This window comes from Nomascus leucogenys, chromosome 10 (genome assembly GCF_006542625.1).
Source record: "Nomascus leucogenys isolate Asia chromosome 10, Asia_NLE_v1, whole genome shotgun sequence".
Classification (NCBI taxonomy): domain Eukaryota; kingdom Metazoa; phylum Chordata; class Mammalia; order Primates; family Hylobatidae; genus Nomascus; species Nomascus leucogenys.
In genome coordinates, this window is record NC_044390.1 from 62,041,201 (window position 1) to 62,064,456 (window position 23,256).

The 23,256-nt window shown below is 48.4% G+C and overlaps 1 protein-coding gene across 1 annotated transcript in view; it reads left to right on the plus strand.

Moving 5' to 3' along the window:
- MUC16 (mucin 16, cell surface associated) overlaps window positions 1-23,256 on the plus strand; it is a 132,472-nt gene that overhangs the window by 12,814 nt on the left and 96,402 nt on the right. The window contains exon 3 of the mRNA XM_030821778.1: window positions 1,146-22,844. Coding sequence (XP_030677638.1) covers window positions 1,146-22,844 — 21,699 coding nt within the window. The remainder of the gene's footprint in view (window positions 1-1,145; window positions 22,845-23,256) is intronic.

Genomic DNA, 23,256 nt, shown 5'->3' on the forward strand with positions numbered 1-23,256 from the left:
AAAAAATTAGCTGGGCATAGTGGTACACACCTGTAATCCCAGCTACTGGGGAGGCTGAGGCAGGAGAATCGCTTGAACCGGGGAGGCGGAGGTTGCAGTGAGCCGAGATCACGCCATTGCTCTCCAGCCTGGATGACAGAGCGAGACTCCATCTCAAAAAAAAAAAAAAAAAAAATAGGTTCCTTTGACTTCTTGACACTCTTCTCTGAGGATATTGATCATTTTTTCCCAATAGATGTTACTAACTGAACACTTCTGTTGCTTCAACTTACTAATTTATATGATCAATAGCCAATTAATTCAGCAGGAGAGAATGCTACAGAGTCAATTCCTTCTGTACTTTCTTCTGCTCCAGAGTGAAGGATCTTTCTAAATCAGAGACCATCACTGTGTTCACAGGGAGGGCATAGGTGAACTTGAGATGGCAAATGTTGCCTTTGTTACTACGGAATAAGAGATTATGGATTGAAGTCCTTGGCAGTGCCAAATTGCCTAGAAAAATGTGAAAAATTGTCCCTAGGAGTGCTCTTGGAATGTCACATTTTTCTCACTCCTTTGACAGGTAGATGTTATTTTCCTGAAGGACAGGGAAAGGATTCAGAGGGAGGAATGAATTTGAAAGAAAATGAAGGTGACGAGAAAGAATGAGCTCATCTCCCTTATCCTCTTTCTTCTCAAATCCTTAAGTAGCTTTGCAGTGAACTAAGATTTGGGGGAACCTAGAGGAGGCTGAAAGTTGTAAGCTGAAACTGGTTTAGCAAGGGCAAGCTCCAAAGACAAAAGTGGAAATAGTTTGGGGGTAGCCTCTTGCATGGGTGAAGCCCTGGTTCATCACATCCTCCCTTATACAAAGAGCCCTTTTATATGGGGCATGGGGAAAAACTGAGCTAAAGGTGATAATTTCTCCTGAGCAAGCCAGATGGTCAAAGCTCTAACCTCACCATCTCGCTTGGAATGTTTAATGTGTTCCCTGGTGTCCAGAGGCTTAAAGTGTGAGAATTAAAAGCTCAACATTTTCTTTCCCAGGGAAGGAGGAAATAGTTTTACTTGAAATCCCGGGAGGAAATGAATGATAGCGTCAAACAAAAAAACCTCATCTTCTGTACCACTTGCATATACACCACTGACTTACTTTCTAATCACAGGCACATCCCCAGGAAGCCCAGAAATGTCTACCGCTCTCAAAATCATGAGCTCCAAGGAACCCAGCATCAGCCCAGAGATCAGGTCCACTGTGAGAAATTCTCCTTGGAAGACTCCAGAAACAACTGTTCCCATGGAGACCACAGTGGAACCAGTCACCTTTCAGTCCACAGCCCTAGGAAGTGGCAGCACCAGCCTCTCTCACCTGCCCACAAGAGCCACATCACCAACCAAGTCATCAACAGAAAATGCGTTGGCTACAGAAAGGGTCTCCCTCTCCCCATCCCCACCTGAGGCTTGGACCAACCTTTATTCTGGAACTCCAGGAGGGACAAGGCAGTCACTGGCCACAGTGCCCTCTGTCTCACTAGAGTCACCAACTGCTAGAAGCATCACAGGGACTGGTCAGCAAAGCAGTCCAGAACTGGTTTCAAAGACAACTGGAATGGAATTCTCTGTGTGGCATGGCTCTACTGGAGGGACCACAGTGGACACACTTGTCTCTCTGAGCACATCTTCCAATATCCTTGAAGACTCTGTAACCAACCCAAACTCTGTGAGCTCAGTGACAGATAAATCCAAACATAAAACCGAGACATGGGTCAGCACCACAGCCACTCCCTCCACTGTCCTGAATAACAAGACAATGGCAGCTGAACAACAGACAAGTCGATCTGTGGATGAGGCTTATTCATCAACCAGTTCTTGGTCAGATCAGACATCTGGGAGTGACATCACCCTTGGTGCATCTCCTGATGTCACAAACACATTATACATCACCTCCACAGCACAAACCACCTCACTAGTATCTCTGCCCTCTGGAGACCAAGGCATTACCAGCCTCACTAATCCCTCAGGAGGAAAAACAAGCTCTGCATCATCTGTCACATCCCCTTCAATAGGGCTTGAGAGTCTGATGGCCGTCGTAAGTGCAGTGACCAGTGACATTGCCCCTACTGCTGGGCATCTATCTCAGACTTCATCTCCTATGGAAGTGAGCATCCTGGATGTAACCACAACTCCTACTCCAGGTATTTCCACCACCATCACCACCATGAGAACCAACTCAATCTTGACTACCACACCCAACCCAGAAGTGGGTGTGAGTACCGTGGACAGCACCCTGGCCACAGAGAGGCGCACATCTTCTACAGAACACCCTGCCACCTGGTCCTCCACAGCTGCATCAGATTCCTGGACTGTCACAGACATGACTTCAAACTTGAAAGTTGCAAGTTCTCCTGGAACAATTTCTACAATGCATACAACTTCATTCTTAGCCTCAAGCACTGAATTAGACTCCATGTCTACTCCCCATGGCCTTATAACTGTCATTGGAACCAGCCTGGTCACTCCATCCTCTGATGCTTCAACTGTAAGGACAGAGACCAGTACAAGTGAAAGAACATTGAGTCTCTCAGACACAACTGCATCTACTCCCATCTCAACTTTTCCTCGTGTCCAGAGGATGAGCATCTCAGTTCCTGACATTTTAAGTACAAGTTGGACTCCCAGTAGTACAGAAGCAGAAGATGTGCCTGTTTCAATGGTTTCTACAGATCATGCTAGTACAAAGACTGACCCAAATATGCCCCTGACTGTTTTTCTGTTTGATTCTCTGTCCACTCTTGACTGGGACACTGGGAGATCTGTGTCATCAGCCACAGCCACTACCTCAGCTCCTCAGGGGGCCACAACTCCTCAAGAACTCACTTTGGAAACCATGATCAGCCCAGCTACCTCGCAGCTGCCCTTCTCTATAGGGGACGTTACAAGTGCAGTCACACCAGCTGCAATGGCAAGGAGCTCTGGAGTTACTTTTTCAAGACCAGATCCCACAAGCAAAAAGGCAGAGCAGACTTCTACTCAGCTTCCCACCACAACTTCTGCACATCCAGGGCAGGTGCCCAGATCAGCAGCAACAACTCTGGATGTGATCCCACACACAGCAAAAACCCCAGATCCAACTCTTCAGAGACAAGGGCAGATGGCTCTTACAACAGAGGCAAGAGCTACATCTGACTCTTGGAATGAGAAAGAAAAATCAACCTCAAGTGCACCGTGGATCACTGAGATGATGAATTCTGTCTCAGAAGAGACCATCAAGGAGGTTACCAGCTCCTCCAGTGTATTAAGGACCCTGAATACACTGGACATAAACTTGGAATCTGTGACGACTTCATCCCCAAGTTGGAAAAGCAGCCCATATGACAGAATTGCCCCTTCTGAGTCCACCACAGACAAAGAGGCAATTCACCCTTCTACAAACACAGTAGAGACCACAGGCTGGGTCACAAGTTCCGAACACACTTCTCATTCCACTGTCCCAGCCCACTTAGAGTCATCCAAACTCACATCTCCAGTGGTTACTGCCTCTACCAGGGAACAAGCAATTGTTTCTGTGTCAACAACCACATGGCCAGAGTCTACAAGGGCTAGAACAGAGCCTAATTCCTCCTTGACTAATGAACTCAGGGACTTCAACCCTTACGTGGACACCAGCTCAACCACACAAACAAGTATTATCTCTTCCCCAGGTTCCACTGCGATCACCAAGGGGCCTAGAACAGAAATTACCTCTTCTAAGAGATTATCCAGCTCATTCCTTGCCCAGTCTATGAGGTCGTCAGACAGCCCCTCAGAAGCCATCACCAGGCTGTCTAACTTCTCTGCCATGACAGAATCTGGAGGAATGATCCTCACTATGCAAACAAGTCCACCTGGCGCTACATCACTAAGTGCACCTACTTTGGATACATCAGCCACAGCCTCCTGGACAGGGACTCCATTGGCTATGACTCAGAGATTTACATACTCAGAGAAGACCACTCTCTTTAGCAAAGATCCTGAGGATACATCACAGCCAAGCCCTCCCTCTGTGGAAGAAACCAGCTCTTCCTCTTCCCTGGTACCTATCCATGCTACAACCTCACCTTCCAATATTTTGTTGACATCACAAGGACACAGTCCCCCCTCTACTCCACCTGTGACCTCAGTTTTCTTGTCTGAGACCTCTGGCCTGGGGAAGACCACAGACATGTCGAGGATAAGCTTGGAACCTGGCACCAGTTTACCTCCCAATTTGAGCAGTACAGCAGATGAGGCATTATCCACTTATGAAGCCTCTAGAGATACAAAGCCAATTCATCATTCTGCAGACACAGCAGTAATGAATGTGGAGGTAACCAGTTCTGAACATTCTCCTGTCCCAGTCCATCCAAAGCCATCCAAAGCCACATCTCCATTGGTTACCTCCCACATCATGGGGGACATCACTTCTTCCACATCAGTGTTTGGCTCCTCTGAGACCACAGAGATTGAGACAGTGTCCTCTGTGAACCAGGGACTTCAGGAGAGAAGCACATCCCAGGTGGCCAGCTCTGCTACAGAGACAAGCACTGTCATTACCCATGTGTCTAGTGGTGATGCTACTACTCATGTCACCAAGACAGAAGCCACTTTCTCTAGCGGAACATCCATCCCAAGCCCTCATCACTTCAAAACTTCTACCAACACATTTACAAATGTGAGCACCAACCCCTCCACCTCTCTGATAATGACAGAATCTTCAGGAGTGACCATCACCACCCAAACAGGTCCTACTGGAGCTACAACACAGGGTTCATATCTCTTGGACACATCAACCGTGCCTTACTTGACAGAGACTCCATTGGCTATGACTCCAGATTTTATGCAATCAAAGAAGACCACTCTCATGAGCAAAGGTCCCAAGGATGTGTCATGGACAAGCCCTCCCTCTGAGGCAGAAACCATCTATCCCTCTTCCCTGACACCTATCTTGGTCACAACCATACCTCCTGCCACTTCCACGTTACAAGGGCAACATACATCCTCTCCTGTTTCTGTGACTTCAGTTCTCACCTCTGGACTGGTGAAGACCACAGATATGTTGAACACAAGCATGGAACCTGTGACCAATTCACCTCAAAGTTTGAACAACACATCAAATGAGATACTGGCCACTTTGGAAGCCACCACAGATATACAGACAATTCATCCTTCCATAAACAAAGCAGTGACCTATATGGGGACCGCCAGTTCAGCACATGTACTGCATTCTGCTCTCCCAGTCAGCTCAGAAGCATCCACAGCCACATCTCCAATGGTCCCTGCCTCCACCATGGGGGACGCTCTTGCTTCTACATCAACACCTGGTTCTGAGACCACAGACATTGAGGGAGAGCCAACATCCTCCCTGACTGCTGGACGTAAAGAGAACAGCACCCTCCAGGAGATGAACTCAACTACAGAGTCAAACATCATCCTCTCCAATGTGTCTGTGGGGGCTACTGAAGCCTCCAAAATGCAAGTCCCCTCTTTTGATGCAACATTCATACCAACTCCTGCTCAGTCAACAAAGTTCCCAGATATTTTCTCAGTAGCCAGCAGTAGACTTTCAAACTCTCCTCCCATGACAATATCTACCCACATGACCACCACCCAGACAGGGTCTTCTGGAGCTACATCAAAGATTCCACTTGCCTTAGACACATCAACCTTGGAAACCTCAGCAGGGACTCCATCAGTGGTGACTGAGGAGTTTGCCCACTCAAAAATAACCACTGCAATGAACAATGATGTCAAAGACATGTCACAGACAAGCCCTCCCTTTCAGGATGAAGCCAGCTCTCTTTCTTCTCAGGCACCTGTCCTTGTCACAACCTTACCTTCTCCTGTTGCTTTCACACCGCAATGGCACAGTACCTCCTCTACTGTTTCTGTGTCTTCAGTTCTTACTTCTTCACTGGTAAAGACCACAGGCAAGGTGGATACAAGCTTAGAAATGGTGACCAGTTCACCTCAAAGTATGAGCAACACTTTGGATGACATATTGGCCACTTCAGCAGCCACCACAGATATAAAGACAAAGCATCCTTCCATAAACACAGCAGTGACCAATGTGGGGACCACCGGTTCAGCATTTGAATCGCATTCTACTGTCTCAGCTGACCCAGAGCCATCTAAAGTCACGTCTCCAAATGTTACCACCTCCACCGTGGAAGACACCACAACTTCCGGATCAATACCTAGATCCTCTAAGACTACAAGAATTGAGACTGAGACAACTTCCTCCCTGACTCCTAAACTGAGGGAGTCCAGCATCTCCCAGGAGATCACCTCGTCCACGGAGACAAGCACTGTTCCTTACAAAGCGCTCACTGGTGCCACTACCGAGGTATCCAGGACAGATGTCACTTCCTCTAGCAGTACATCCATCCCTGGCCCTGATCAGTCCATAGTGTCACTAGACATCTCCACAGAAACCAACACCAGGCTGTCTACCTCCCCAATAATGACAGAATCTGCAGAAATAACCATCACCACCCAAACAGGTCCTCATGGGGCTACATCACAGGATACTTTTACCATGGACACATCAAATACAACCCCCAAGGCAGGGATCCACTCAGCTATGACTCATGGATTTTCACAATTGGATGTGACCACTCTTACGAGCAGAATTCCACAGGATGTATCATGGACAAGTCCTCCCTCTGTGGAAGAAACCAGCTCCCCCTCTTCCTTTCTGTCTTCACCTGCAATGACCACACCTTCCCCAATTTCCTCTACCTTACCAGAGGATAGGCTCTCCTCTCCTATGACTTCACTTCTCACCTCTGGCCTAGCGAAGATCACAGACATATTACGTACACACTTGGAACCTGTGACCAGTTCACTTCCAAATTTCAGCAGCACCTCAGATAAGATGCTGGCCACTTCTAAAGACAGTAAAGACACAAAGGAAATTTTTCCTTCCATAAACACAGCAGAGACCAATGTGAAAGCCAACAACTCTGGACATGAATCCCATTCCTCTGCACTGGCTGCCTCAGAGACACCCAAAGCCACAACTCAAATGGTTATTGCCACAACTGTGGGAGATCCAGCTCCTTCCACATCAATGCCAGTGCGTGGTTCCTCTAAGACTACAAACATTAAGAGAGAGTCAACATATTTCTTGACTCCTAGACTGAGGGAGACCAGTACCTCTCAGGAGTCCAGTTTTTCCACAGACAGGAGTTTTCTACTTTCCAAAGTCCCCACTGGTACTATTACTGAGGTCTCCAGTACAAAGGTCATCTCTTCTAGCAAAATTTCAACCCCAGACCATGATAAGTCTACAATGCCACCTGACACCTTCACAGGAGAGATCCCCAGGGTCTTCACCTCCTCTATTGAGACAAAATCTGCAGAAATGACGATCACCACCCAAGCAAGTCCTCCTGGGTCTGCATCACACGGTACCCTTCCATTGGACACATCAACCACACTTTCCCAGGGAGGGACTCATTCAACTGTGACTCAGGGATTCCCACACTCAGAGGTGACCACTCTCATGAGCATGGGTCCTGAGAATGTGTCATGGATGACAACTCCCCCTGTGGAAAAATCCAGCTCTGTGTCTTCCCTGATGTCTTTGCCTGCCATGACATCCCCTTCTCCTGTTTCCTCCACATCACCAGAGAGCATCCCCTCCTCTCCTCTTCCTGTGACTGCACGTCCTACTTCTGTTCTGGTGACAACCACAGATGTGTTGGGCACAACAAGCCCAGAGTCTGTAACCAGTTCACCTCCAAATTTGAGCAGCACCACTCATGAGAGACCGACCACTTACAAAGACACTGCACACACAGAAGCCACCATGCATCTTTCCACAAACACAGCAGTGACCAATGTAGGGACTTCCGGGTCTGGACATAAATCACAATCCTCTGTCCTAGCTGACTCAGAGACATCAAAAGCCACACCTCTGATGAGTACCACCTCCACCACTGGGGACACAAGTGTTTTCATATCAACTCCTGATATCTCTCAAACTAGCCAAATTCAAACAGAGTCAACGGCATCCCTGACCCCTAGAATGAGGGAGAGAAGAACGTCTGAGAAGACCAGCTCAGCGACAGAAACAAATACTGCCTTTTCTTATGTGCCCACGGGTGCTACTACTCAGGCCTCCAGGACAGAAGTCATCTCCTCTAGCAGAACATCCATCTCAGACCTTGATCAGTCTACAATGACACCCAACATCTCCACAGGAATGATCACCAGGCTCTTCACCTCCCCCATCATGACAAAATCTGCAGAAATGAGCATCACCACTCAAACAACTACTCCTAGGGCTACATCACACGGTACCCTTCCCTTGGACACATCAACCACGCTCTTCCAGGGAGGGACTCATTCAACCATGTCTCAGGGATTCCCACACTTAGAGATAACCACTCTTAGGAGTGGAAATCCTGGAGATGTGTCATGGATGACAACTCCCTCTGTAGAAGAAACCAGCTCTGGGTTTTCCCTGATGTCACCCTCCATGACATCCCCTTCTCCTGTTTCCTCCACATCACCAGAGAGCATCCCCTCCTCTCCTCTCCCTGTGACTGCACTTCTTACTTCTGTTCTGGTGACAACCACAGATGTGTTGGGCACAACAAGCCCAGATCCCGTAACCAGTTCACCTCCAAATTTAAGCAGCCCCACACATGAGAGACTGACCACTTACAAAGACACTGCACATACAGAAGCCATGCATCCTTCCACAAACACCGCAGTGGCCAGCGTGGGGACCTCCATTTCTGGACTTGAATCACAATCTTCTGTCCTAGCTGACTCAGACACATCCAAAGCCACATCTCCAGTGGGTACCACCTTCACTATGGGGGATGCAAGTGTTTCTACATCAACTCCTGCCTTCTTTGAAACTAGAATTCAGACGGAATCAACATCCTCTTTGACTCCTGGATTAAAGGACACCAGCATGTCTGAGGAGATCAACACTGTGACAGAGACAAGCACTGTCCTTTCAGAAGTGCCCACTATTACTACTACTGAGGTCTCCAGGACAGAAGTTCTCACCTCTAGCAGGACATCCATCTCAGGGCCTGATCATTCCAAAATGTCACCCTCCATCTCTACAGAAACCATCACCAGGCTCTCCACTTCTCCTGTTGTAACAGGATCCACAGAAATGACCAACCAAACAGGTCCTATAGGGACTACCTCACAGGCGACCCTTACCCTGGACACATCAAGCACAGCTTCCTGGGAAGGAACGCACTCACCTGTGACTCAGAGATTGCCACACTCAGAGGAGACCACTACTATGAGCAGAGGTACTAAGGGCGTGTCATGGCAAAGCCCTCCCTCTGTGGAAGAAACCAGTTCTCCTTCTTCCCCGGTGCCTTTACCTGCAATAACCTCACATTCACCTCTTTATTCCACACTATCAGGAAGTAGCCCTGCTTCTCCTCTCCCTGTGACTTCCCTTCCCACCTCTGGCGGGAGGAAGACCACAGACATGTTGAACGCACGCTCAGAACCTGTGACCAGCTCCTTACCAAGTGCAAGTAGCTTCTCAGGTGAGAGACCCACTTCTGAAGCCTCCACAAACACAGAGACAATTCACTTTTCAGAGAACACAGCAGAAACCAATATGGGGACCACCAGTTCTATGCATGAACTGTATTCCTCTGTCTCAATCCACTCTCAGCCATCTAGACACACACCTCCAAAAGTTACTGGGTCTATGACGGAGGACGCTATTGTTTCCACATCAACACCTGGTTCTCCTGAGACTACAAATATTGACAGAGAGTCAACATCCTCCCTGACTCCTGAACTGACAGAGAACAGCACCACCCTGGTGATGAACTCAACTACAGAGTCAAACATTGTTTTCTCCAGTGTGTCCATGGATGCTGCTACTGAGGTCTCCAGGGCAGAAGTCACCTACTATGATCCTACATTCATGCCAGCTTCTGCTCAGTCAACAGAGTCCCCAGACATTTCACCTGAAGCCAGCAGCAGACATTCTAACTCTCCTCCCTTGACAATATCTACACACAAGACCATCACCACACAAACAGATCCTTCTGAGGTGACATCTCTTGGCCAACTGACCTTGGACACATCAACCATAGCCACTCCAGCAGGAACTCCATCAGCCGGAACTCAGGATTTCGTAGATTCAGAAACAACCACTGTCGTGAACAATGATCTCAATGATGTGTCGAAGACAAGCCCTTTCTCTGCAGAAGAAGCCAACTCTCTCTCTTCTCAGGCACCTGTCCTTGTGACAACCTCACCTTCTCCTGTAACTTCCACATTGCAAGTGCACAGTACCTCCTCTCTTGTTTCTGTGACCTCAGTACCCACCCCTGCACTGGTGAAGATCACAGACATGGATACAAACTTAGAACCTGTGACTCGTTCACCTCAAAGTTTAAGGAACACCTTGGCCACTTCAGAAGCCACCACAGATACACACACAATGCATCCTTCTATAAACACAGCAGTGGCCAATGTGGGGACCACCAGTTCACCACATGAATTCTATTTTACTGTCTCACCTGACTCAGAGCCATATAAAGCCACATCTGCAGTAGTTATCACTTCCACCACGGGGGACTCAATAGTTTCCACATCAATGCCCAGATCCTCTGAGATGGCAAAGATTGAGTCTGAGACAACTTCCTCCCTGATCTTTAGACTGAGGGAGACTAGCACCTCCCAGAAAATTGGCTCATCCTCAGACACAAGCACTGTGTTTGACAAAGCATTCACTGCTGCTACTACTGAGGTCTCCAGAACAGAACTCACCTCCTCTAGCAAAACATCCATCCAAGGCACTGAAAAGCCCACGATGTCACCAGACACCTCCACAGGATCTGTTACCATGCTTTCTACCTTTTCTGGCCTGACAAAATCTGAAGAAATGACCATTGCCACCCAAACAGGTCCTCATAGGGCTACATCACAGGATACCCTTACCTGGGACACATCAATCACAACCTCACAGGCAGGGACCCACTCAGCTATGACTCATGGATTTTCACAATTAGATGTGTCCACTCTTACGAGTAGAGTTCCTGAGTACATGTCAGGGACAAGCCCACCCTCTGTGGAAAAAACCAGCTCTTCCTCTTCCCTTCTGTCTTTACCAGCAATAACCTCACCGTCCCCTGTGCCTACTACATTACTAGAAAGTAGGCCCTCGTCTCCTGTTCATCTGACCTCACTCCCCACCTCTGGCCTGGTGAAGACCACAGATATGCTGGCATCTGTGGCCAGTTTACCTCCAAACTTGGGCAGCGCCTCACATAAGATCCCGACTACTTCTGAAGACATTAAAGATATAGGAAAAATATATCCTTCCACAAGCATAGCAGTAACCAATGTGGGGACCACCACTTCTGAAAAGGAATCTTATTCATCTGTCCCAGCCTACTCAGAACGACCCAAAGTCACCTCTCCAGTGGTTACCTCTTTCACCATAAGGGACACCAATTTTTCCACATCCATGCCTGGCTCCTCTGAGATTACAAGGATTGAGATGGAGTCGACATCCTCCCTGGCTCATGGGCTGAAGGAAACCAGCACCTCCCAGGAGCCCATCGTATCCACAGAGAAAAGTGCTGTCCTTCACAAGGTGACCACTGGTGTTACTCCTGAGACCTCTAGGACAGAAGTTGCCTCTTCTAGAAGAACATCCATTCCCGGCCCTGATCATTCCACAAAGTCACAAAACATCTCCACTGAAATGACCCCCAGGCTGCCTATCTCCCCTGGCATTACAGAATCTGCCAATGTGACCATCATCAGTCAAACAGGCCCTCCTCTTGGATCTACATCACAGAGCACATTTACCTTGGATACACCAGCTACACGCTCCAGGGCAGGAACACACTCGATGGTGACTCAGGAATTTTCACACTCAGAAATGACCACTCTCATGAACAAGGGCCCTGAGATTCTATCACGGACAATCCCTCTTTCTATAGAGAAAACCAGCTTCTCCTCTTCCCTGATGCCCTCACCAGCCATGACTTCACCTTCACCTGTTTCCTCAACATTACCAAAGACCGTTCACAACACTCCTTCTCCTATGACCTCACTGCTCACCTCTAGCCTAGTGATGACCACAGACACATTGGGCACAAGCCCAGAACCTACAACCAGTTCACCTCCAAATTTGAGCAGTACCTCACATGAGATACTGACGACAGATGAAGACACCACAGCTATGGAAGCCATGCATCCTTCCACAAGCACAGCAGTGACTAATGTGGAAACCACCAGTTCTGGACATGGGTCACAATCCTCTGTCCTAGCTGACTCAGAAAAAACCAAGGCCACAGCTCCAATGGATACCACCTCCACTATGGGGCATACAACTGTTTCCACATCAATGTCTGTTTCCTCTGAGATTACAAAAATTAAGAGAGAGTCAACATTTTCCTTGACTCCCGGACTGAGGGAGACCAGCATTTCCCAAAATGCCAACTTTTCCACTGACACAAATATTGTTCTTTCAGAAGTCCCCACTGGTACTACTGCTGAGGTCTCCAGGACAGAAGTCACCTCCTCTGGTAGAACATCCATCCCTGGCCCTTCTCAGTCCACAATGTTGCCAGAAATATCCACAAGAACAATGGCAAGGCTCTTTGCCTCACCCACCATGACAGAATCAGCAGAAATGACCATCCTCACCCAAACAGGTCCTTCTGGGTCGACATCACAGAATACCCTTACCTTGGACACATCCACCACAGAGTCCCAGGCAAAGACTCATTCAACTTTGACTCAGAGATTTCCACACTCGGAGATGACCACTCTCATGAGCAGAGGCCCTGGAGGTATGTCATGGCAAAGCTCTTCCTCTGTGGAAAAACCCAGCTCTCTCCCTTCCCTGCTGTCTTTACCTGCCACAACCTCACCTCCTTCCGTTTCCTCCACATTACCAGTGAGTATCTCCTCCTCTCCTCTTCCTGTGACTTCACTTCTCACCTCTGGCCCAGTGATGACCACAGACACGTTACACACAAGCCCAGAACCTGTAACAAGTTCACCTCCAAAGCTGAGCCACACTTCAGAGGAGAGACTGACCACTGGCAAGGACACCACAAATACAGAACCTGTGCATCCTTCCACAAACACAGCAGCGTCCAATGTGGAGACCCCCAGCTCTGGACATGAATCCCCTTCCTCTGCCCTAGCTGACTCAGAAACATCCAAAGCCTCATCACCAATGTTTATTACCTCCACCCAGGAGGACACAACTGTTGCCATGTCAACCCCTCACTTCTTGGAGACTAGCAGAATTCAGAAAGAGTCAATTTCTTCCCTGAGCCCTAAATTGAGGGAGACAGGCAGTTCTATGGAGACAAGCTCAGCCACAGAGACAAGTGCTGTCCTTTCTGAAGTGCCCACTGGTGCTACTACTGAGATCTCCAGGACAGAAGTCACCTCCTCTAGCAGAACATCCATCTCGGGTTCTGCTGAGTCCACAATGTTACCAGAAATATCCACCACAAGAAAAATCACTAAGTTCCCTACCTCCCCCGTCATGGCAGAATCATCAGAAATGACCATCAAGACCCAAACAAGCCCTCCTGGGTCTACACCAGAGAGTACCTTTACATTGGACACATCAACCACTCCCTCCTTGGTAATGACCCATTCGACTATGATTCAGAGATTGCCACACTCAGAGATAACCACTCTTGTGAGTAGAGGTCCTGGAGAAGTGCCATGGCCTAGCTCTCCCCCTGTGGAAGAAACCAGCCCTCCATCTTCCCAGCTGTCTTTATCTTCCATCATCTCACCTTCTCCTGTTTCTTCCACATTACCAGCAAGTAGCCACTCCTCTTCTGCTTCTGTGACTTCGCTTCTCACACTAGGCCAAGTGAAGACTACAGAGGTGTTGAACACAAGCGCAGAACCTGAAACCAGTTCACCTCCAAGTTGGAGCAACACCTCAGTTGAAATACTGGCCACCTCTGAAGTCACCACAGATGCAGAGAAAATTCATCCTTTCTCAAACACAGCAGTAACCAAAGTTGAAACTTCCAGTTCTGGACATGAATCCCCTTCCACTGTCCTACGTGACTCAGAGACAACCAAAGCCACATCGCCAATGGGTACCATCTCCATCATGGGGGATACAAGTGTTTCTACATTAACTTCTGCCTTATCTAACACTAGGAACATTCAGACAGAGCCAGCTTCCTCACTGACCACCAGATTGAGGGAGACCAACACCTCTGAAGAGACCAGCTCAGCCACAGAGGCAAACACTGTTCTTTCTAAAGTGTCCACTGGTGCTACTACTGAGGTCTCCAGGACAGAAGCCATCTCCTTTAGCAGAACATCCATCTCAGGCCCTGAGCAGTCCACAATGTCACAAGACATCTCTGTGGAAACCATCACCAGGATTTCTGCCTCCTCTGTCATGACAGAATCTGCAAAAATGACCATCACAACCCAAACAGGTCCTCCGGAGTCTACACTAGAAAGTACCCTTAATTTGGACACAGCAACCACACCCTCTTGGGTAAAAACTCACTCTACAGTAATTCAGGGATTTCCACACCCAGAGATGACCACTTCCATGGGCAGAGGTCTTGGAGGTGTGTCATGGCCTAGCCCTTCCTTTGTAAAAGAAACCAACCCTCCATCTTCCCCTCTGTCTTTACCTGCCATGACTTCACCTCATCCTGTTTCCACCACATTCCCAGCACATATCCCCCCCTCTCCCCTTCCTGTGACTTCACTTCTCACCTCTGGCCCGGTGACAACCACAGATAACTTGGGTACAAGCACAGAACCTGGAACCAGTTCATCTTCAAGTTTGAGCACCACCTCCCATGAGAGCCTGACCACTTACAAAGACACTGCACATACAGAAGCCGTGTATCCTTCCACAAACACAGGAGGGACCAGTGTGGTGACCACCAGCTCTGGATATAAATCACAATCCTCTGTCCTAGCTGACTCAGAGACATCCAAAGCCTCATCTCCAATGGGTACCGCCTCCACCATGGGGGATACAAGCGTTCTCACACCAACTCCTGCCATCCTTGAGACTAGGAGGATTCAGACAGAGCCAGCTTCCTCCCTGACCCCTGGATTGAGGGAGTCCGGCGGCTCTGAAGGGACCAGCTCAGGCACTAAGATGAGCACTGTCCTCTCTAAAGTGCCCACTGGTGCTACTACTGAGATCTCCAAGGAAGACGTCACCTCCATCCCAGGTCCCGCTCAATCCACAATATCACCAGACATCTCCACAGGAACTGTCAGCTGGTTCTCTACATCCCCTGTCATGAGAAAATCAGCAGAAATAACCATGAATACCCATACAAGTCCTTTAGGGGCCACAACACAAGGCACCAGTACTTTGGACATGTCAGGCACAACCTCGTTGACAACGACACACTCAACTGTATCTCAAGGATTTTCACACTCACAGATGAGCACTCTTATGAGGAAGGGTCCTGAGGATGTATCATGGATAAGCCCTCCCCTTCTGGAAAAAACTAGACCTTCATTTTCTCTGATGTCTTCACCAGCCACAACTTCACCTTCTCCTGTTTCCTCCACAATACCAGAGAGCATCTCTTCCTCTCCTCTTCCTGTGACTTCACTCCTCACGTCTGGCTTGGAAAAAACTACAGATATATTGCACAAAAGCTCAGAACCTGTAACCAACTCACCTGCAAATTTGAGCAGCACCTCAGTTGAAATACTGGCCACCTCTGAAGTCACCACAGATACAGAGAACACTCATCCTTCTTCAAACAGAGCAGTGACCGATGTGGGGACCTCCAGTTCTGGATATGAATCCCCTTCCTCTGTCCTAGCTGACTCACAGACATCCAAAGTCACATCTCCAATGGTTATTACCTCCACCATAGAGGATACAAGTGTCTCCACATCAACTCCTGGCTTTTTTGAGACTAGCAGAATTCAGACAGAACCAACATCCTCCCTGACCCTTGGACTGAGAAAGACCAGCAGCTCTGGGGGGACCAGCTCAGCCACAGAGATGAGCACTGTCCTTTCTGGAGTGCCCACTGGTGCCACTGCTGAAGTCTCCAGGACAGAAGTCACCTTGTCTAGCAGAACATCCATCTCAGGCCTTGCTCAGCTCACAGTGTCACCAGAGACTTCCACAGAAACCATCACCAGACTCCCTACCTCCCGCATAATGACAGAATCAGCAGAAATGATGATCAAGACACAAACAGGTCTTCCTGGGTCTACACCAGACAGTACTCATACTGTGGACATATCAACAACACCCAACTGGGTAGAAACCCGCTCGACTGTGACTCAGAGATTTTCACACTCAGAGATGACCACCCTTGTGAGCAGAAGCCCTGGTGATGTGTTATGGCCTAGTCAATCCTCTGTGGAAGAAACCAGCTCTGCCTCTTCCCTGCTGTCTCTACCTGCCACGACCCCACCTTCTCCTGTTTCCTCTACATTAGCAGAGGATTTCCCTTCCCCTTCTCTTCCTGTGACTTCTCTTCTCACCCCTGACCTGGTGATAACCACAGACAGGATGGGCATAAGCAGAGAACTTGGAACCAGTTCCACCTCAAATTTGAGCAGCACCTCCCGTGAGAGACTGACCACTTTGGAAGACACTGTAGATACAGAAGCCATGCATCCTTCCACACACACAGCAGTGACCAACGTGGGGACCTCCGGTTCTGGACATGAATCACAATCTTCTGTCCTAGCTGACTCAGAGACACCCAAAGCCACATCTCCAATGGGTACCACCTACACCATGGGGGAAACGAGTGTTTCCATATCCACTTCTGACTTCTTTGAGACCAGCAGAATTCAGATAGAACCAACATCCTCCCTGACTTCTGGATTGAGGGAGACCAGCAGCTCTGAGAGGATCAGTTCAGCCACAGAGAGAAGCACTGTCCTTTCTGAAGTGCCCAGTGGTGCTACCACTGAGGTCTCCAGGACAGAAGTGACCTCCTCTAGGGGGACATCCATGTCAGGGCCTGACCAGTTCACCATGTCACCAGACATCTCCACTGAAGCGATCACCAGGCTTTCTACTTCCCCCATTATGACAGAATCAGCAGAAAGTGCCATCACTATTGAGACAGGTTCTCCTGGGGCTACATCAGACGGTACCCTCACCTTGGACACCTCAACAACAGTCTTTTGGTCAGAGACCCACTCAACTGCATCTCAAGGATTTTCACACTCAGAGATGACCACTCTTATGAGTAGAACTCCTGGAGATGTGCCATGGCAGAGCCTTCCCTCTGTGGAAGAAGCCAGCTCTGTCTCTTCCTCACTATCTTCAACTGCCATGACCTCAACTTCTTTTTCCTCTACATTACCAGAGAGCATCTCCTCCTCTCCTCATCCTGTGACTGCACTTCTCACCCCTGGCCCAATGAAGACCACAGACATGTTGCGCACAAGCTCAGAACCTGAAACCAGTTCACCTCCAAATTTGAGCAGCACCTCAGCTGAAATATTAGCCACCTCTGAAGTCACCAAAGATACAGAGAAAATTCGTCCCTCCTCAAACACACCTGTAATCAACGTAGGGACCTTGATTTATAAACATCTATCCCCTTCCTCTGTTTTGGCTGACTTAGTGACAACAAAAGCCACATCTCCAAAGGCTACCACCTCCACTCTGGGGAATACAAGTGTTTTCACATCAACTCCTGCCTTCCCAGAAACTATGATGACAGAGCCAACTTCCTCCCTGACTTCTGGATTAAGGGAGATCAGTACCTCTCAAGAGACCAGCTCAGCAACAGAGAGAAGTTCTTCTCTTTCTGGAATGCCCACTGGTGCTACTACTAAGGTCTCCAGGACAGAAGCCCTCTCCTCAGACAGAGCATCCACCCCAAGTCCTGCTCAATCCACAATATCACCAGACATCTCCACAGAAACAATCATTAGAATTTCTACTCCCCTCACTACGACGGAATCAGCAGAAATGACCATCACCCCCAAAACAGGTCATTCTGGGGAATCCTCACAAGGTACCTTTACCTTGGACACGTCAAGCAGAGCCTCCTGGCCAGGAACTCACTCAGCTGCAACTCACAGATCTCCACACTCAGGGATGACCACTCCTATAAGCAGAGGTCCTGAGGATGTGTCATGGCCAAGCCCCCCATCAGTGGAAAAAACTAGCCCTCCATCTTCCCTGGTGTCTTTATCTGCAGTAACCTCATCTTTGCCACTTTATTCCACACCATCTGGGAGTAGCCACTCGTCTCCTCTCTGGGTGACTTCTCTTTTTACCCCTGTCGTGATGAAGACCACAGACATGTTGGACACAAGCTTAGAACCTGTGACCACTTCACCTCCCAGTATGCATATCACCTCAGATGAGAGTCTGGCCACTTCTAAAGCCACCATGGAGACAGAGGCAATTCAGCTTTCTGAAAACACAGCTGTGACTCAGGTGGGCACCATCAGTGCTAGACAAGAATTCTATTCCTCTTATCCAGGTCTCCCAGAGCCATCCAAAGTGACATCTCCAATGGTCACCTCTTCCACCATAAAAGACATTGTTTCTACAACCATACCTGCTTCCTCTGAGATAATAAGAATTGAGATGGAGTCAACATCCACCCTGGCCCCCACACCAAGGGAGACCAGCACCTCCCAGGAGATCCACTCAGCCACAAAGCCGAGCACTGTTCCTTACAAGGCACTCACTAGTGCCACGATTGAGGACTCCGGAACACAAGTCATGTCCTCTAGCAGAGGACCTAGCCCTGATCAGTCCACAATGTCACAAGACATATCCACTGAAGTGATCACCAGGCTCTCTACCTCCCCCATCAAGACAGAATCTACAGAAATGACCATTACCACCCAAACAGGTTCTCCTGGAGCTACATCACAGGGTACCCTTACCTTGGACACCTCAACAACAACTTTCATGTCAGGGACCCACTCAACTGCATCTCAAGGATTTTCACACTCAGAGATGACCTCTCTTATGAGTAGAACTCCTGGAGATGCGCCGTGGCCGGGCCATCCCTCTGTGGAAGAAGCCAGCTCTGTCTCTTCCTCATTGTCTTCACCTGTCATGACCTCATCTTCTCCCGTTTCTTCCACATTACCAGACAGCATCCACTCTTCTTCGCTTCCTGTGACATCACTTCTCACCTCGGGGCTGGTGAAGACCACAGAGCTGTTGGGCACAAGCTCAGAACCTGAAACCAGTTCACCCCCAAATTTCAGCAGCACTTCAGCTGAAATACTGACCACCACTGAGGTCACCACAGATACAGAGAAACTGGTGATGACCAATGTGGTAACCTCAGGTTATACACATGAATCTCCTTCCTCTGTCCTAGCTGACTCAGTGACAGCAAAGGCCACATCTTCAATGGGTATCACCTACCCCACAGGAGATACAAATGTTCTCACATCAACCCCTGCCTTCTCTGACACCAGTAGGATTCAAACAAAGTCAACGCTCTCACTGACTCCTGGGTTGATGGAGACCAGCATCTCTGAAGAGACCAGCTCTGCCACAGAACAAAGCACTGTCCTTTCTAGTGTGCCCACTGGTGCTACTACTGAGGTCTCTAGGACAGAAGCCATTTCCTCTAGCAGAACATCCATCCCAGGCCCTGCTCAATCCACAATGTCACCAGACACCTCCACAGAAACCATCACTAGACTTTCTACCCCCCTCACAAGGAAAGAATCAACAGACATGGCCATCACCCCCAAAACAGGTACTTCTAGGGCTACCTCACAGGGTACCTTTACCTTGGACACATCAAGCACAGCCTCCTGGCCAGGAACTCACTCAGCTGCAACTCAGAGATTTCCACAGTCAGTGGTGACAACTCCTATGAGCAGAGGTCCTGAGGATGTGTCATGGCCAAGCCCCCTGTCTGTGGAAAAAAACAGCCCTCCATCTTCCCTGGTGTCTTCATCTGCAGTAACCTCACCTTCGCCACTTTATTCCACACCATCTGGAAGTAGCCACTCCTCTCCTGTCCCTGTCACTTCTCTTTTCATCTCTGTCATGATGAAGGCCACAGACATGTTGGATGCAAGCTTGGAACCTGAGACCACTTCAGCTCCCAATATGAATATTACCTCAGATGAGAGTCTGGCCACTTCTCAAGCCACCACAGAGACAGAGGCAATTCAGGTTTTTGAAAATACAGCAGCGTCCCATGTGGAAACCACCAGTGCTAGAGAGGAACTCTATTCCTCTTCCCCAGGCTTCTCAGAGCCAACAAAAGTGACATCTCCAGTGGTCACCTCTTTCTCTATAAGAGATAACATTGTTTCCACAACAATGCCTGGCTCCTCTGGCATTACAAGGATTGAGATGGAGTCAATGTCATCTCTGACCCCTGGACTGAGGGAGACCAGAACTTCCCAGGACATCACCTCATCCACTGAGACAAGCACTGTCCTTTACAAGATGCCCTCTGGTGCCACTCCTGAGGTCTCCAGGACAGAAGATATGACCTCTAGCAGAACATCCATTCCTGGCCCTGCTCACTCCACAATGTCACTAGACATCTCCGATGAAGTTGTCACCAGGCTCTCTACCTCCCCCACCATGACAGAATCTGCAGAAATAACCATCACCACCCAAACAGGTTCTTCTCTGGCTACATCCCAGGTTACCCTTCCCTTGGGCACCTCAATGACCTCTTTGTCAGGGACCCACTCAACTGTGTCTCAAGGACTTTCACACTCAGAGATGACCAATCTTATAAGCAAGGGTCCTGAAAATCTGTCATGGATGAGCCCTCGCTTTGTGGGAACAACTACATCTTCCTCTTCTCTGACATCATTACCTCTCACGACCTCACTTTCTCCTGTGTCCTCCATATTACTAGACAGTAGCCCCTCCTCTCCTTTTCCTGTGACTTCACTTATCCTCCCAGGCCTGGTGAAGACTACAGAAGTGTTGGATACAAGCTCAGAGCCTAAAATCAGGTCATCTCCAAATTTGAGCAGCACCTCGGTTGAAATACCGGCCACCTCTGAAATCATCACAGATACAGAGAAAATTCATCCTTCCTCAAACACAGCGGTGACCAAAGTGAGGACCTCCAGTTCTGTTCATGAATCTCATTCCTCTGTCCTAGCTGACTCAGAAACAACCACAACCATACCTTCAATGGGTATCACCTCCGCTGTGGAGGATACCACTCTTTTCACATCAACTCCTGCCTTCTCTGAGACTAGGAGGATTCCGACAGAGCCAACATTCTCACTGACTCCTGGATTAAGGGAGACTAGCATCTCTGAAGAGACCACCTCAATCACAGAAACAAGTGCAGTCCTTTTTGGAGTGCCCACTAGTGCCACTACTGAGGTCTCCATGACAGAAGTCACGTCCTCTAATAGAACGCACATCCCTGACTCTGATCAGTCCACAATGTCTCCAGACATCATCACTGAAGTGATCACCAGGCTCTCTTCCTCATCCATGATGTCAGAATCAACACAAATGACCATCACCGCCCAAACAAGTTCTCCTGGGGCTACAGCACAGAGTACTCTTACCTTGGCAACAACAACAGCCCCCTTGGCAAGGACCCATTCAACTGTTCCTCCAAGATTTTTACACTCAGAGATGACAACTCTTATGAGTAGGAGTCCTGAAAATCCATCATGGAAGAGCTCTCCCTTTGTGGAAAAAACTAGCTCTTCATCTTCTCTGTTGTCCTTACCTGTCACGACCTCACCTTCTGTTTCTTCCACATTACCGCAGAATATCCCTTCTTCTTTTTCTGTGACTTCACTCCTCACCCCAGGCATGGTGAAGGCTACAGACACAAGCACAGAACCTGGAACCAGTTTATCTCCAAATCTGAGCAGCACCTCAGTTCAAATACTGGCTGCCTCTGAAGTCACCACAGATACAGAGAAAATTCATCCTTCTTCAAGCATGGCAGTGACCAATGTGGGAACCACCAGTTCCGGACATGAACTATATTCCTCTGTTTCGATCCACTCGGAGCCATCCAAGGTTACATACCCAGTGGGTACTTCCTCTTCCATGGCTGAAACCTCTATTTCCACATCAATACTTGCCAATTTTGAGACCACAAGATTTGAGGCAGAGCCATTTTCTCATTTGACTTCTGGATTTAGGAAGACTAACATGTCCCTGGACACCAGCTCAGTCACACCAACAGCTTCTTCTCCTGGGTCCACTTGCCTTTTACAGAGTTCCAAGACTGATTTCACTTCTTCTGTGAAAACATCATCCCCAGACCGGCCTCCAGCCTCACAGTATACTGAAATTCCAGTGGACATAATCACCCCCTTTAATGCTTCTCCATCTATTATGGAGTCCAGTGGGATAACCTCCTTCCCAGAATCCAAGTTTACTATGTCTGTAACAGAAAGTACTCATCATCTGAGTACAGATTTGCTGCTTTCAGCTGAGACTATTTCCACTGGCACAGTGATGCCTTCTCTATCAGAGGCCATGACTTCGTTTGCCACCACTGGAGTTCCACGAGCCATCTCAGGTTCAGGTAGTCCATCCTATAGGACAGAGTCAGGCCCTGGGGATGCTACTCTGTCCACCATTTCAGAGAGCCTGCCTTCATCCACTCCTGTGCCATTCTCCTCTTCAACCTTCACTACCACTGATTCTTCAACCATCCCAGCCCTCCATGAGATAACTTCCTCTTCAGCTACCCCACATAGAGTGGACACCAGTCTTGGGACAGAGAGCAGCACTACTGAAGGACACTTGGTTATGGTCAGTACTTTGGACACTTCAAGCCAACCAGGCAGGACATCTTCATCACCCATTTGGGGTACCAGAATGACAGAGAGCGTTGAGCTGGGAACAGTGACAAGTGCTTATCAAGTTCCTTCACTCTCAACACGGTTGACAAGTAAGGACCCACAGCCCCTACAATCCCATTATTGGGGGCTCATGGGAAATGACCCCTTCCTAAGAAGCAAAAAAAAGAGTTAACTAGTTTATTCCTGTACCAGAAATTCTTTTAGCAAACATGTGTTTATCTAATTTCACTTCTAGGCACTGGGTTAGGAATTGCAGAAACAAAAATAAAAAGCAAATAATTGAATCATTACAGTATCGTGATAGGTGCTCTAATATTACTACTAGTAACGATGATAATGACAATAAGAATAATGACAACAGAAAATATTTATAACAGTACTTATTCTGTTTCAAATGCAGTTTTATTAAGCTATTTGATCCTCAATTGTAACACTAATTGATGTAGAGACTATTATAAGCCTATTTCGGAGATGAAGACATTTAGGCACAGGGAGATTAAG